Source organism: Hypanus sabinus, chromosome 9 (genome assembly GCF_030144855.1).
Source record: "Hypanus sabinus isolate sHypSab1 chromosome 9, sHypSab1.hap1, whole genome shotgun sequence".
In the NCBI taxonomy this organism is placed as follows: domain Eukaryota; kingdom Metazoa; phylum Chordata; class Chondrichthyes; order Myliobatiformes; family Dasyatidae; genus Hypanus; species Hypanus sabinus.
The window spans coordinates 89,727,912-89,744,838 of record NC_082714.1 but is presented as its reverse complement, the minus strand read 5'-3'; the positions used below and the strand labels follow the sequence as shown (position 1 = coordinate 89,744,838).

General features: G+C 58.2%; 1 protein-coding gene and 1 non-coding gene across 4 annotated transcripts in view; one reads left to right on the top strand and one right to left on the bottom strand.

The window, feature by feature from the left end:
- Nucleotides 1–16,927, top strand: part of LOC132399601 (thrombospondin-3-like) — a 112,132-nt gene that overhangs the window by 58,091 nt on the left and 37,114 nt on the right. For all 3 annotated transcript variants that reach the window (XM_059980130.1, XM_059980131.1, XM_059980129.1), the window contains exons 16-18: nt 899–976; nt 2,886–3,038; nt 14,004–14,114. In XM_059980130.1, coding sequence (XP_059836113.1) covers nt 899–976; nt 2,886–3,038; nt 14,004–14,114 — 342 coding nt within the window. The remainder of the gene's footprint in view (nt 1–898; nt 977–2,885; nt 3,039–14,003; nt 14,115–16,927) is intronic.
- On the bottom strand, nt 771–842 carry trnag-ucc (transfer RNA glycine (anticodon UCC)). The gene has a single exon. It is a non-coding gene; the product is annotated as a tRNA-Gly (tRNA).

Sequence of the window (16,927 nt, the reverse complement as noted above, 5' to 3'; positions counted from 1 at the left end):
AGAGTGTGAGAGAGAGACTGTGTGTGTGTGAGAGAGAGAGAGAGAGTGTGTGTGTGAGAGAGAGAGAGAGAGTGAGACTCGGCCCCTCTCCTGTTCCAGAAGAAAGCGTATGCGTAAGGAAAGACCCTTTCTTTGCGGAGCATTGGGATGTGGCCTCAACGGCAGCCAGGGACGTTCATCAAGCAAACTCCCAAGTGGGACGGGGTTCGTCTGTCATTGCCGTGTGCACAGAGAAACAGTGAAAATCTTAGAGAGTTCATACCACGCATCGAGGTCGTTAGAAAGGAAACCAGAGAGCAGAAGGCACAGCTGGTGGGAAAGTGGGGTAGACTAGGAGATACAGCGTTCACCTTGAAATGCGGTGGGTTCAAGAGCCTGATGCCAGCCGGATAGAAGCTGCCCTTGAGCCTGGCGGTTCGTGCTTTCAGGCGTACAGGTTGGGGGGAGAGGGAGAGAGCCCGGGGGAGGACGGGCCCAGCAGAGGAGGAGCGATGGCGCCAGGCGGCCAGCAGGGAGCAGCAGACACCACGGGACAACGGCGGCAGCGTTCGGTGACCCGAGCAGGCAGAGAAATCGCTGTGGAAACTAATCACTAAAATAATTTGAGAGGGGGAAATTAATAAAATTGAATGTGGTCAACACTAGTACGTGAGTTGATTGTGGGTTCAGATGACGAGGGGAAGGAGCTGCGTGTTTCTTCAGGCATGTCCCGGGTGATGGATGCTGCCTTTTGAACATGTTCTCTGGTAATGTGGGGCCCCCAAAACTTCTGCGATGGCCGGGAATCGAACCCGGGTCAACTGCTTGGAAGGCAGCTATGCTCACCACTATACCACCATCGCCGCCCTGTACAGTGTAACGGTGCGGTAGCCGCTGACTTTACCCCTCGCTTCCCCAGGTCTGCTTGGACGTTGATGAGTGCAACGACGGCAACAACGGAGGCTGCACAGCCAACTCGATCTGCACCAACACCGTGGTGAGTGTCAGCCATTCCCGGGCCGGGCGCCTCGGCTCGACGTCTCAAAGTTTATTTTAAAGTTAATTTATTGCCCAAGTGTGTGTATGTCACCATTAACGACCCTGAGATTAATTTTCTGGACGGCGTTTACAGGAAAGTAGAGGAAATAAGGCCATAGGACTTAGCAGCAGGATTACAATAGAGGGGAAATTTGTCACTCCCCCCCCCCCCCCCCCCCCACCTTCTGATTCTGTCTTCTCATCTTTTTTTTCTCCAGTCCTCATGAAGGGTCTCGGCCCCAAACGTCGACTGCACTCTTTTCCAAAGATACTGTCTGGCTTGCTGAGTTCTGTGTGTGTGTTGCTGGAAGCAGAATTAGGCCATTTTGGCCCATGGAGTCTGTTCTGCCATTCCATCATGGCTGGTTTATTGCCCCTCTCTACCCAACTCTCTAGCCTTTTCCTGTTCCCTTGACGCCTGACTGATCAAGAGCCTATCAACTTCTACTTTAACTGTACCCAGTGATTTATAATACAACATTACAATGAACTTTACCAACTGCACAGAGACAAAGACTGACAACCCATTGAAACCCTCCATTGGGATCGATTCACCTTCACCACTAACTTCACATTGCTCTCGTTTTCACATGGATCGGTTCCAACGTTCCTCTCCCTTTTCTGGACCTCTTTCTCCCTCGTGGGAGGGAGATGAAAGTTAGCGCCTGATGCTGGGTTTCGACCAGACGTTGACAACTCCTTTCCCCTCTCCCACGGGCTCTCCTTCACCCGTTGCGATGCTTCAGATCTGCGGGTGCTGGAAATCCAGAACAACACACACACAAGGTGCTGGAGGATCTCAGCAGGGCCAGGCGGAGAGGATGTTTCCTATGGTGGGGAATTCTAAGACCAGATGACACAGCCTAAGAATAGAGGGTCGCCCATTTAGGACAGAGATGAGGAGGAATTTCTCTAGCCAGAAAATGAATTCATTGCCACAGGAGGCTGTGGAGGCCAACTCATTGGGTATATTTAAGGCAGTTGATAGATTCTTGATTGGTCAGGGCATGAAGGGGTACGGGGAGAAGGGGAAACTAGATCAGCCACGATGAAATGGCAGAGCAGACAAAAGGCCCAAATGGTCTCATTCTGCTCCAATATCGTATGGTCTTATGAAAGAGGGAAAGGGCTGGAGAGGAAGGAATCTGATAGGAGAGGAGAGTGGACCGGGGGAGAAAGGGAAGGAGGAGGGACACCAGGGGGAGGTGATGTGTGGGAAAGGTAAAGGGCTGGAGAGGAAGGAATCTGATAGGAGAGGAGAGTGGACCGGGGGAGAAAGGGAAGGAGGAGGGGAACCAGGCGGTGGTGATGAGCGGGTGAGGAGAAGGGAAAGGACAAGGGGGGAACCGGAATGGGAGAAATGAAGATGGGGGTGAGGAATTGCCATGTTGAGGCCAAACTCAGGTTGGAGCAGCAACACCTATTTCTTCTGATGGCATGAAGATCGATATCTCCAACTTCTGGTAATTTCTACCCTCCTTCCTTCCTCTTTGTCCATACCTCGTCCTGGATTACCCTCTTGCTGCTTTTCCTCACTGGTCCATCACCTCCCCCGGTACCCCTCCTCCTTCCCTTTCTCCCATAGTCTACTCTCCTCTCCTATCAGTTTACTCCTCCTTAAGCCCTTTATCCTCACCTACCACCTCCCAGCTTCCTCAACCCTCCCCTGCCCACCCACCCTCACCTATCGTCTGCCAGCTTGTACTCCCCCACCTCCTTTTACTGATTCCTTCCCAGTCCCGACGAAGGGCCTCGCCCCAAAACGTCGACTGTTTATTCCCCTCCGCAGATGCTGCCCGGCCTGCCGAGTCCCTCCAGCATTGTGGCTCGGTCGTCTCTGACCCCTGACCTCTCCCTGCTCCCCTCAGGGCTCCTTCCAGTGCGGCCCGTGCCGGAATCGGTTTCACGGGAACCAGACGGTCGGCTGCCGAGAGCTGAAGTCCTGTGGCAGTCCCAGCTTTAACCCTTGTGATGTCAACGCTTGGTGCACTGTCGAGAGGAACGGGGAAGCCTCCTGTCACGTGAGTGGATCACCGCCGCCGGCTTGTACCACGGGAATGTTGTTATGCGGCGGCAGAATGGGGCAAAGATATTAGATCCTCATGGCCATTGTGTCTTAGCTGTCTACGAGATACACAAACCAGGGCAGTCGGGTATGGCGGGTAAGCTGTTGCCCTTGCAGCAGGCTCCCTCTCTCCATGATGAATCCAAAGGAACGGCAGAGGTTGGCACCAGCGGTGTCGGGGGCAGTGTCCCCTCTAACTTGTAAAGACCAGTGTGCGCAAAAATCTTGTCCTGTGCAATTTCTTGTCACTTGTGCACTGAATTTTATCAATTTTATCAGCTAGCAATACGCTGTCAGTAAGAACTTTGATCCCCTCTGGGTTTGATCGTTCTTGTTCATCTGCACTCTCACAAAACACATAGCAGGCCTCGAGCAAGTCATGAAGGATTTTCTCGCAGGAGCTTTTGCATACCGTCCATATATGATTTGCTTGCTAAATGACGCTCTACAAAGTCAGGTTTCAAATATCATCCACTTCTTCCTGCTTGCAAGTTCTCCAGCAGCTTTTGAATCGCGACAATATACGCAGGTAACAGCAGTTTCTGTGTTGTACATAAGCATTTCCCGTAGCTGCACGTTCCTGACCTCATGAGCTTTCGGTGTAGCTGTTTCTACTGTTTCATTAAGCTGTTCCACTTGAAATGAACTTGCAGTTCTTTTGTGTTTACGCCCTTTGCATCTTTGGAATTTGACATGTTGAATCAATAATTTCTTCACTATAAACAGTATAATAAGCCAGTTCTAGCATCTGCAGACAAATCATCACAAACCCCACATTGTTAACATTATCCGCATCAGAAACCAGAAAAGGAAATGCAATCGATTGTGAAAGATGCCAGCGAGGTAGAGGGTGACAACCTTTCGTGCGGTTTAAATTCCCTTGTGCGCGAGTAGCAAAAGATGGGCGTGGGGGCAAGCTCTAGAGGGAACGTTGATCGCAGGAGTTGCCCGTCAGCGTTGGACTGCTCCGGATTTTTTATCAGGGTTTAATCCTGAAGCCTCCCCCACGAGCGGGTGGAGCCACAAGGCAGCGGAGGTTTGAGATCAGACTTTTCCTTCTCCTAGATGAGCCGCCAGCCACGGCCGACGGAGTGACTGGTTTTACAGTGCCAGAAACCCAGCTCTGCCCTTTCTCCAGTCAGTAGAAACGGTTCAGCTGGGCTTAGTAGCTAAGCCACGCGTGAAGGCCAGGAGCCGGACTCGGTTCTCAGAGGCATTTGAGATGCACTGCCAAAGGTATAAAGTTATAAAACTTTTGGAAAATGAGAGAATAGTGCAAAGCAAAGAGATTCAGAAATGTGATGGTGGAGGAGATTAAACTGCTTGCTGGCGTGCAAACCCACCACCTCTACTGGGCACTGGCTGGCAGCAGCTTCTCACCAGAGTCCCCTGTCCTGTCCTGAGCCAGTCTCTCAAGTTGTCCCCCCAGGATAAGGTCTTTGAAGCTTCTGTTGGAGTTTTACGGAACAGGGTTGCTAACCTCATGTCCAACACCCCCCCCCCCCCCCCACGGGAGCATCATTGGCAGAGTCGGAGGGGATAGAAGCTGTTCCTAAAACGTTGAGTGTGGGTCTTCAGGTTCCTGTACCTCCTCCCTGAAAAGAGCATATGTCCCAGATGCTCTGGGTCCGTAGTAATGGATGCTGCCTCTTGAGGCAGCACCTTGTAATAGGGTGATAGAATCCGAGAGCACTACAGCACAGAAGCAGGCTGTCTGGCCCATCATGTCCATGGCAAACCATTACTCTGCCTACCCCGCCCCATCCATCCATGTATCTATCCAAAATAGTAGCACCCACATATTTATAAATAATTAATTCAAATTTAGACCTAAAATTAATTAGTATATTGTCACATGCACTGAGATACAGTGAGAACCTTGAGGAACGCACACAAAATGCTGGGGGAGCTCAGCAAGTCCGGCAGGATCTATGGAGAGGAATAAACAGTTAATATTTCGGACTGAGACCCTTCATCAGGTCTGGAAAGGAAGGGAGTAGAAACTGGAATGAAAATGGGATGGGGAGAGGAAGGAGTACAGCTGGGTGGTGATGAGTGAGGGTGGTGATGGGTGAGGGTGGGGGATGGGTGGTGACGGGTGAGGCTGGGAGATGGGTGGTAATGGGTGAGACTGGGGGATGGGTGGTGACGGGTGAGGGAGGGAGATGAGTGGTGATGGGTGAGGCCGGGAGATAGGTGGTGGGGGTGGGTGGTATTGGGTGAGACTGGGGGATGGGTGGTGATGGGTGAGGGTGGGGTGTGGGTAATGATGGGTGAGACTGGGGGATGGGTGGTGATGGGTGAGGGTAGGGTGTGGGTAGTGATGGGTGAGTCTGGGGGATGGGTGAGGGTGGGGGATGGGTAGTGATGGGTGAGACAGGGATGGGTGAGGGTGGGGGATGGGTAGTGTTGGGTGAGACTGGGGGATGGGTGGTGATGGGTGAGGGTGGGGTGTGGGTAGTGATGGGTGAGACTGCGGGATGGGTGGTGATGGGTGAAGGTGGGTCTGGGTAGTGATGGGTGAGATGGGATGGGTGGTGATGGGTGAGGGTGGGTGTGGGTAGTGATGGGTGAGACTGGGGGGTGGGTGGTGATGGGTGAGGGTGGGGTGTGGGTGGTGATGGGTGAGGGTGGGGTGTGGGTGGTGATGGGTGAGACTGGGGGATGGGTGAGGGTGTGGGATGGGTAGTGATGGGTGAGACTGGGGGATGGGTGGTGATGGGTGAGTGTGGGGTGTGGGTAGTGATGGGTGAGGGTGTGGGATGGGTAGTGATGGGTGAGACTGGGGGGTGGGTGGCGATGGGTGAGGGTGGGGTGTGGGTAGTGATGGGTGAGACTGGGAGATGGGTGGCGATGGGTGAGAGTGGGGCGTGGGTAGTGATGGGTGAGTGTGGGGTGTGGGCAGTGATGGGTGAGACTGGGGGATGGGTGGTGATGGGTGAGGGTGGGGTGTGGGTGGTGATGGGTGAGACTGGGGGATGGGTGGTGATGGGTGAGGGTGGGGTGTGGGTAGTGATGGGTGAGACTGGGGGATGGATGGTGATGGGTGAGGGTGGGGTGTGGGTGGTGATGGGTGAGACTGGGGGATGGGTGGTGATGGGTGAGGGTGGGGTGTGGGTGGTGATGGGTGAGACTGGGGGATGGGTGGTGATGTGTGAGAGTGGGGTGAGGGTGGTGATGGGTGAGGGTGGGGTGTGGGTAGTGATGGGTGAGACTGGGGGATGGGTGGTGATGGGTGAGACTGGGGGATGGGTGGTGATGGGTGAGGGTGGGGTGTGGGTAGTGATGGGTGAGACTGGGAGATGGGTGGTGATGGGTGAGACTGGGGGATGGGTGGTGAAGGGTGAGGGTGGGGTGTGGGTGGTGAAGGGTGAGGGTGTGGGATGGGTAGTGATGGGTGAGACTGGGGGATGGGTGGTGATGTGTGAGAGTGGGGTGCGGGTAGTGATGGGTGAGTCTGGGGGATGGGTGGTGATGGGTGAGGGTGGGGTGTGGGTGGTGATGGGTGAGACTGGGGGATGGGTGGTGATGGGTGAGACTGGGGGATGGGTGGTGATGGGTGAGGGTGGGGTGTGGGTGGTGATGGGTGAGGGTGGGGTGTGGGTAGTGATGGGTGAGACTGGGGGATGGGTGGTGATGGGTGAGGGTAGGGTGTGGGTGGTGATGGGTGAGGGTGGGGTGTGGGTAGTGATGGGTGAGACTGGGGGATGGGTGGTGATGTGTGAGTGGGGTGTGGGTAGTGATGGGTGAGACTGGGGGATGGGTGGTGATGGGTGAGGGTGGGGTGTGGGTGGTGATGGGTGAGGGTGTGGGATGGGTGGTGATGTGTGAGACTGGGGGATGGGTGGTGATGGGTGAGACTGGGGGATGGGTGGTGATGGCTGAGGGTGGGATGTGGGTAGTGATGGGTGAGGGTGTGGGATGGGTGGTGATGGGTGAGACTGGGGGATGGGTGGTGATGGGTGAGAGTGGGGTGTGGGTAGTGATGGGTGAGGGTGTGGGATGGGTAGTGATGGGTGAGACTGGGGGATGGGTGGTGATGGGTGAGGGTGGGGTGTGGGTGGTGATGGGTGAGACTGGGGGATGGGTGGTGATGGGTGAGGGTGGGGTGTGGGTGGTGATGGGTGAGACTGGGGGATGGGTGGTGATGTGTGAGGGTGGGGTGTGGGTGGTGATGGGTGAGACGGGGATTGGTGGTGATGTGTGAGAGTGGGGTGTGGGTAGTGATGGGTGAGACTGGGGGATGGGTGGTGATGGGTGAGACTGGGGGATGGGTGGTGATGGGTGAGGGTGGGGTGTGGGTGGTGATGGGTGAGGGTGGGGTGTGGGTGGTGATGGGTGAGACTGGGGGATGGGTGGTGATTTGTGAGAGTGGGGTGTGGGTAGTGATGGGTGAGACTGGGGGATGGGTGGTGATGGGTGAGACTGGGGGATGGGTGGTGATGGGTGAGGGTGGGGTGTGGGTGGTGATGGGTGAGACTGGGGGATGGGTGGTGATGTGTGAGAGTGGGGTGTGGGTAGTGATGGGTGAGACTGGGGGATGGGTGGTGATGGGTGAGACTGGGGGATGGGTGGTGATGGGTGAGACTGGGGTGTGGGATGGGCGGTGATGGGTGAGGGTGGGGGATGGGTGGTGATGTGTGAGAGTGGGGGATGGGTGGTGATGTGTGAGAGTGGGGTGTGGGTAGTGATGGGTGAGGGTGTGGGATGGGTAGTGATGGGTGAGGGTGTGGGATGGGTGGGGGTGGGTGGTGATGGGTGGGGTGTGGGTGGTGATGGGTGAGACTGGGGGATGGGTGGTGATGTGTGAGAGTGGGGTGTGGGTAGTGATGGGTGAGACTGGGGGATGGGTGGTGATGTGTGAGAGTGGGGTGTGGGTAGTGATGGGTGAGAGTGTGGGATGGGTAGTGATGGGTGAGACTGGAGGATGGGTGGTGATGGGTGAGGGTGGGGTGTGGGTGGTGATGGGTGAGACTGGGGGATGGGTGGTGATGGGTGGGGTGTGGGTGTGGGTGGTGATGGGTGAGACTGGGGGATGGGTGGTGATGGGTGAGGGTGGGGTGTGGGTGGTGATGGGTGAGACTGGGGGATGGGTGGTGATGGGTGAGGGTGGGGTGTGGGTGGTGATGGGTGAGACTGGGGGATGGGTGGTGATGTGTGAGAGTGGGGTGTGGGTAGTGATGGGTGAGACTGGGGGATGGGTGGTGTTGGGTGAGACTGGGGGATGGGTGGTGATGGGTGAGGGTGTGGGATGGGTGGTGATGGGTGAGACTGGGGGATGGGTGGTGATGTGTGAGAGTGGGGTGTGGGTAGTGATGGGTGAGACTGGGGGATGGGTGGTGATGGGTGAGACTGGGGATGGGTGGTGATGGGTGAGGGTGGGGTGTGGGTGGTGATGGGTGAGACTGGGGGATGGGTGGTGATGTGTGAGAGTGTGGGATGGGTGGTGATGGGTGAGACTGGGGGATGGGTGGTGAGGGTGAGGGTGGGGTGTGGGTGGTGATGGGTGAGACTGGGGGATGGGTGGTGATGGGTGAGGACTGGGGGATTGGTGTGATGGGTGAGACTGGGGGATGGGTGGTGATGGGTGAGGGTGGGGTGTGGGTGGTGATGGGTGAGACTGGGGGATGGGTGGTGATGGGTGAGGGTGGGGTGTGGGTGGTGATGGGTGAGAGTGGGGTGTGGGTGGTGATGGGTGAGACTGGGGGATGGGTGGTGATGGGTGGGGTGTGGGTGGTGATGGGTGAGAGTGGGGTGTGGGTGGTGATGGGTGAGACTGGGGGATGGGTGGTGATGGGTGAGACTGGGGAATGGGTGGTGATGGGTGAGACTGGGGGATGGGTGGTGATGGGTGAGGGTGGGGTGTGGGTGGTGATGGGTGAGGGTGTGGGATGGGTGGTGATGGGTGAGACTGGGGGATGGGTGGTGATGGGTGAGGGTGGGGTGTGGGTGGTGATGGGTGAGGGTGTGGGATGGGTGGTGATGGGTGAGACTGGGGGATGGGTGGTGATGGGTGAGGGTGGGGTGTGGGTGGTGATGGGTGAGACTGGGGGATGGGTGGTGATGGGTGAGGGTGTGGGATGGGTGGTGATGTGTGAGAGTGGGGGATGGGTGGTGATGGGTGAGAGTGGGGTGTGGGTGGTGATGTGTGAGGGTGGGGGATGGGTGGTGATGGGTGAGAGTGGGGTGTGGGTGGTGATGTGTGAGGGTGGGGTGTGGGTGGTGATGGGTGAGACTGGGGGATGGGTGGTGATGGGTGAGGGTGGGGTGTGGGTGGTGATGGGTGAGACTGGGGGATGGGTGGTGATGGGTGAGACTGGGGGATGGGTGGTGATGGGTGAGGGTGGGGTGTGGGTGGTGATGGGTGAGGGTGTGGGATGGGTGGTGATGGGTGAGGGTGGGGGATGGGTGGTGATGTGTGAGAGTGGGGTGTGGGTGGTGATGGGTGAGACTGGGGGATGGGTGGTGATGGGTGAGGGTGGGGTGTGGGTGGTGATGGGTGAGGGTGGGGTGTGGGTGGTGATGGGTGAGACTGGGGGATGGGTGGTGATTTGTGAGAGTGGGGTGTGGGTAGTGATGGGTGAGACTGGGGGATGGGTGGTGATGGGTGAGACTGGGGGATGGGTGGTGATGGGTGAGGGTGGGGTGTGGGTGGTGATGGGTGAGACTGGGGGATGGGTGGTGATGTGTGAGAGTGGGGTGTGGGTAGTGATGGGTGAGACTGGGGGATGGGTGGTGATGGGTGAGACTGGGGGATGGGTGGTGATGGGTGAGACTGGGGTGTGGGATGGGCGGTGATGGGTGAGGGTGGGGGATGGGTGGTGATGGGTGAGGGTGGGGGATGGGTGGTGATGTGTGAGAGTGGGTTGTGGGTAGTGATGGGTGAGGGTGTGGGATGGGTAGTGATGGGTGAGACTGGGGGATGGGTGGTGATGTGTGAGAGTGGGGTGTGGGTAGTGATGGGTGAGGGTGTGGGATGGGTAGTGATGGGTGAGGGTGTGGGATGGGTGGGGGTGGGTGGTGATGGGTGGGGTGTGGGTGGTGATGGGTGAGACTGGGGGATGGGTGGTGATGTGTGAGAGTGGGGTGTGGGTAGTGATGGGTGAGACTGGGGGATGGGTGGTGATGTGTGAGAGTGGGGTGTGGGTAGTGATGGGTGAGGGTGTGGGATGGGTAGTGATGGGTGAGACTGGGGGATGGGTGGTGATGGGTGAGACTGGGGTGTGGGTGGTGATGGGTGAGACTGGGGTGTGGGTGGTGATGGGTGAGACTGGGGGATGGGTGGTGATGGGTGAGGGTGGGGTGTGGGTGGTGATGGGTGAGAGTGGGGTGTGGGTGGTGATGGGTGAGACTGGGGGATGGGTGGTGATGGGTGAGGGTGGGGGATGGGTGGTGATGGGTGAGAGTGGGGTGTGGGTGGTGATGTGTGAGGGTGGGGTGTGGGTGGTGATGGGTGAGGGTGTGGGATGGGTGGTGATGGGTGAGAGTGGGGTGTGGGTGGTGATGTGTGAGGGTGGGGTGAGGGTGGTGATGTGTGAGGGTGGGGTGTGGGTGGTGATGGGTGAGGGTGGGGTGTGGGTGGTGATGGGTGAGGCTGTGGGATGGGTGGTGATGTGTGAGGGTGGGGGATGGGTGGTGATGGGTGAGGGTGGGGTGTGGGTGGTGATGGGTGAGACTGGGGGATGGGTGGTGATGGGTGAGGGTGGGGTGTGGGTGGTGATGGGTGAGGGTGGGGGATGGGTGGTGATGGGTGAGGGTGGGGTGTGGGTGGTGATGGGTGAGACTGGGGGATGGGTGGTGATGGGTGAGGGTGGGGTGTGGGTGGTGATGGGTGAGGGTGTGGGATTGGTGGGGGTGGGTGGTGATGGGTGGGGTGTGGGATGGGTAGTGATGGGTGAGACTGGGGGATGGGTGGTGATGTGTGAGACTGGGGGATGGGTGGTGATGGGTGAGGGTGTGGTGTGGGTGGTGATGGGTGAGACTGGGGGATGGGTGGTGATGGGTGAGGGTGGGGTGTGGGTGGTGATGGGTGAGGGTGTGGGATGGGTGGGGGTGGGTGGTGATGGGTGGGGTGTGGGATGGGTAGTGATGGGTGAGACTGGGGGATGGGTGGTGATGTGTGAGACTGGGGGATGGGTGGTGATGGGTGAGGGTGTGGTGTGGGTGGTGATGGGTGAGACTGGGGGATGGGTGGTGATGGGTGAGGGTGGGGTGTGGGTGGTGATGGGTGAGGGTGTGGGATGGGTGGGGGTGGGTGGTGATGGGTGGGGTGTGGGATGGGTAGTGATGGGTGAGACTGGGGGATGGGTGGTGATGTGTGAGACTGGGGGATGGGTGGTGATGGGTGAGGGTGTGGTGTGGGTGGTGATGGGTGAGACTGGGGGATGGGTGGTGATGTGTGAGACTGGGGGATGGGTGGTGATGGGTGGAGAGGGAGGTGTGTTGAGAAGCTGGGAAATGATAGGTGGAAAAAGTAAAGGGCTGAAGAAGGAATTTGACAGGAGAGGAGTTGGACCATGGGTGGGAAGACTGGCTGCTTTACCCTTCTTCTCCAGGGCTGATGCAGAGTCTCAGCCATTCATTCCTCTCCATAGATCCTGTTGGACTTGCTGAGTTCTGCCAGCAATTTGTGTGCATTTCTCAAGGTGAAAAGCTTTTGTTTACCTGACCTCCAGACTAATGATTTTGTAGATAGCGTAAAGGAAGCCCGAGTTCAGGACACTGCACTCCAGTTACAGAGGACGTACAGTGCAGGTGGATGAGTTCATTCTCATGCACACAAGGTCTGTAAGATATAGGAACAAATTTGGCCATTCAGCCCATTGAGCCATTCCATCTTGGCTGTGTATACCCAGCTGCAATTACAGGATCATTAGAGGCAGATCACATTCACAAGAAAAATATAAATTAAACATAAGTTATACAAGAAAGAGTACATGAAAAGCGAAGGGTAATGTGTAAGGGCCATGAGGAGCCTCATGAGGGAGAACCATGATAAAGTTCTCTAATCCTGAGGAGGATCGCTGTGGGATATTCACACTCTGGATACTTCTCCCCCACACTTGCCCCATGGGGACGTTTCCCCCTCCAGACCCGTCTCGCTGCGCGGCAGTCCCATCCCCCTCCCACCCACACTTGTTATTTTCCTCCAGTTTTATTTTGAAGGCTTCCTTCACCAGCCGGTCCCAAAAGCCTGGGACTGGCGTGGTACAGTCGTTTTGTGTTGTGGAAGTCCATCCTGTAGCTGCTGTGAATACACTCCTACGATACATCTGCACAAACTTTCAGGTGATTTTTGGTGGCATATCAAATCTCCAGACTCCTAATGAAATATAGCGGCTGTCTTGCTTTCTTTGTAGCTGCATCAATACGTTTGGCCCAGGTTAGATCCTCAGAGATCTTGACACCCAGGAACTTGAAGCTGCTCACTCTCTCCACGTCTGATCCCTCGATGAGGATAGCTTGTGTTCCCTCGTCTTACCCTTCCTGAAGTCCACCATCAGCTCTTTGGGCTTACTGACGTTGAGTGCCAGGTTGTTGCTGCGACACCACTCCTCTAGCCGGTATATCTCACTCCTGTACACCCTCTCGTCACCACCTGAAACTAAGCCAGCAATAATGGTATCATCAGCAAATTTATATAGATGGTATTTGAGCTGTACCTAGCCACACAGTCATGGGTGTCGAGAGAGTAGAGCATAAAATACTGAGGTGTGCCAGACCGTCTCCCTGCGGGGGACCGCTCTCTTTTTTTTATTACAAAATCCTTTATTACAAATTTCGGTGCTATACAATATATACAAAACAGTGGCAAAGACAATTACTGCACTACAAATAGACAATAGACATTACACCATAATGTTGCCATCCCTATCCACGATGGCATTTACACCCCGCGGAGCCCAACGGTCTCGAAACTCCTCCAAGGCCGCTGTGGACTCCGCGTGTTCCTTTTGAATAGTTACCCGGGCACGAACATACCCCCTAAACATTGCCAGGCAGTCTGCCCGGGGAGATCCTCCCGCCACCCGTTTCCAAGACCCACGGATGGCGGATTTCGCTCTCATGTCAGACTGTCTCCCTGTGGACGACGCTCCATGTCAGACTGTCTCTCTGCGGGGGACCACTCCCATGTCAGACTGTCTCCCCGCGGGGACCACTCCCATGTCAGACTGTCTCTCCGCGGGGGACCACTCCCATGTCAGACTGTCTCCCCGCGGGGACCGCCCCCATGTCAGACCGTCTCCCCGTGGATGATGCTCCCATGTCAGACTGTCTCTCCGCGGGGGACCGCCCCCATGTCAGACTGTCTCTCCGCGGGGACCGCTCCCATGTCAGACTGTCTCTCCGCGGGGGACCACTCCCATGTCAGACTGTCTCTCCGCGGGGACCGCTCCCATGTCAGACTGTCTCCCTGTGGACGACGCTCCATGTCAGACTGTCTCTCTGCGGGGGACCACTCCCATGTCAGACTGTCTCCCTGTGGACGACGCCCCCATGTCAGACCGTCTCCCCGTGGATGATGCTCCCATGTCAGACTGTCTCTCCGCGGGGGACCGCCCCCATGTCAGACTGTCTCCCCGCGGGGACCACTCCCATGTCAGACTGTCTCCCCGCGGGGACCACTCCCATGTCAGACTGTCTCCCCGCGGGGACCGCCCCCATGTCAGACTGTCTCCCCGTGGACGACACTCCCATGTCAGACTGTCTCCCCGTGGGGACCGCTCCCACCCTAGAACGTCTCCCTATGGCCAGTGCTCCATTCTTCTTTAGGCATGGCTTGCGGTTTGGCCAATGGATCGCCAAAGCAACCGGAGGAACCTGGCTGTTTTCTGGGCGTGATGTTCCTTCCTTTACGTCGAAGTGACTGTCTGTCGCGGACATCCCATCCCATCGGTCACCTCTGTCCTTTTCCCCGCAGTGCAAGGTCGGCTGGGCTGGGAATGGCTACGTGTGTGGGCCAGACACAGACATCGATGGCTACCCCGACTATGACCTGCCCTGCATCGACAACAACCGTCACTGCAAGAAGGTAGGTGACAGGGTAACAGCAGAGGGGAAGGACCTCTGCCCACTTACCGGCCAGCCATCAGTACTGCGGGTAATCTTGGATCAACAAGATGACCTGTTGCTAGTTATCGCTGTTGACCAGATTACAGTGAGGAATGAGTGGACACGTAAGAGCAGTGTTACACAGTTCAATATCTGTAAGCGCAGCAGTATTGGAATGTTCCCTCCACACCGCCCCTCCAAAACCGTGGCACTCCCTCCTCACCACACTGCCCCTCCCAAACCGTGGCACTCCCTCCTCTCCGCACTGCTCCTCCCAAACCGTGGCACTCCCTCCTCACCACACTGCCCCTCCCAAACCGTGGCACTCCCTCCGCACCGCCCCTCCAAAACCGTGGCACTCCCTCCTCACCGCACTGCCCCTCCCAAACCGTGGCACTCCCTCCTCACCGCACTGCCCCTCCTAAACCGTGGCACTCCCTCCTCACCACACTGCCCCTCCCAAACCGTGGCACTCCCTCCTCTCCGCACTGCTCCTCCCAAACCGTGGCACTCCCTCCTCACCACACTGCCCCTCCCAAACCGTGGCACTCCCTCCTCACAGCACTGCCCCTCCCAAACCGTGGCACTCCCTCCTCACCGCACTGCTCCTCCCAAACCGTGGCACTCCCTCCTCACCACACTGCCCCTCCAAAACCGTGGCACTCCCTCCTCACCACACTGCCTCTCCCAAACCGTGGCACTCCCTCCTCACCACACTGCCCCTCCCAAACCGTGGCACTCCCTCCTCACCGCACTGCCCATCCCAAACCGTGGCACTCCCTCCTCACTGTACTGCCCCTCCCAAACCGTGGCACTCCCTTCTCTCCGCACTGCTCCTCCCAAACCGTGGCACTCCCTCCTCACCGCACTGCCCCTCCCAAACCGTGGCACTCCCTCCTCACCACACTGCCCCTCCCAAACCGTGGCACTCCCTCCTCACCGCACTGCCCCTCCCAAACCGTGGCACTCCCTCCTCTCCGCACTGCTCCTCCCAAACCGTGGCACTCCCTCCTCACCACACTGCCCCTCCCAAACCGTGGCACTCCCTCCTCTCCGCACTGCTCCTCCCAAACCGTGGCACTCCCTCCTCACCACACTGCCCCTCCCAAACCGTGGCACTCCCTCCTCTCCGCACTGCTCCTCCCAAACCGTGGCACTCCCTCCTCACCACACTGCCCCTCCCAAACCGTGGCACTCCCTCCTCTCCGCACTGCTCCTCCCAAACCGTGGCACTCCCTCCTCACCACACTGCCCCTCCCAAACCGTGGCACTCCCTCCTCACCACACTGCCCCTCCAAAACCGTGGCACTCCCTCCTCTCCGCACTGCTCCTCCCAAACCGTGGCACTCCCTCCTCACCACACTGCCCCTCCCGAACCGTGGCACTCCCTCCTCACCACACTGCCCCTCCCAAACCGTGGCACTCCCTCCTCTCCGCACTGCTCCTCCCAAACCGTGGCACTCCCTCCTCACCACACTGCCCCTCCCAAACCGTGGCACTCCCTCCTCACCACACTGCCCCTCCAAAACCGTGGCACTCCCTCCTCACCACACTGCCCCTCCCAAACCGTGGCACTCCCTCCTCTCCGCACTGCTCCTCCCAAACCGTGGCACTCCCTCCTCACCACACTGCCCCTCCCAAACCGTGGCACTCCCTCCTCACCACACTGCCCCTCCCAAACCGTGGCACTCCCTCCTCACCACACTGCCCCTCCCAAACCGTGGCACTCCCTCCTCTCCGCACTGCTCCTCCCAAACCGTGGCACTCCCTCCTCACCACACTGCCCCTCCCAAACCGTGGCACTCCCTCCTCACCACACTGCCCCTCCCAAACCGTGGCACTCCCTCCTCTCCGCACTGCTCCTCCCAAACCGTGGCACTCCCTCCTCACCACACTGCCCCTCCCAAACCGTGGCACTCCCTCCTCACCACACTGCCCCTCCCAAACCGTGGCACTCCCTCCTCACCACACTGCCCCTCCCAAACCGTGGCACTCCCTCCTCACCACACTGCCCCTCCCAAACCGTGGCACTCCCTCCTCACCACACTGCCCCTCCCAAACCGTGGCACTCCCTCCTCACCGCACTGCCCATCCCAAACCGTGGCACTCCCTCCTCACCACACTGCCCCTCCCAAACCGTGGCACTCCCTCCTCACCGCTCTGCCCCTCCCAAACCGTGGCACTTCCTCCTCACCGCACTGCCCCTCCCAAACCGTGGCACTCCCTCCTCACCACACTGCCCCTCCCAAACCGTGGCACTCTCTCCTCACTGCACTGCCCCTCCCAAACCGTGGCACTCCCTCCGCACCGCACTGCCCCTCCCAAATCATGGCACTCCCTCCGCACCGCCCCTACCAAACCGTGGCACTCCCTCCTCACCCCACTGCCCCTCCCAAACCGTGGCACTCCCTCCTCACCACACTGCCCCCCAAAACCGTGGCACTCTCTCCTCACCGCACTGCCCCTCCCAAACCGTGGCACTCCCTCCGCACCGCACTGCCCCTCCCAAATCATGGCACTCCCTCCGCACCGCCCCTACCAAACCGTGGCACTCCCTCCTCACAGCACTGCCCCTCCCGAACCGTGGCACTCCCTCCTCACCGCACTGCTTCTCCAAAACTGTGGCACTCCCTCCTCACCACACTGCCCCTCCCAAACCGTGGCACTCCCTCCGCACCGCCCCTCCCAAACCGTGGCACTCCCTCCTCACCCCACTGCCCCTCCCAAACCGTGGCACTCCCTCCGCACCGCACTGCCCCTCCCGAACCGTGGCACTCCCTCTGCACCGCACTG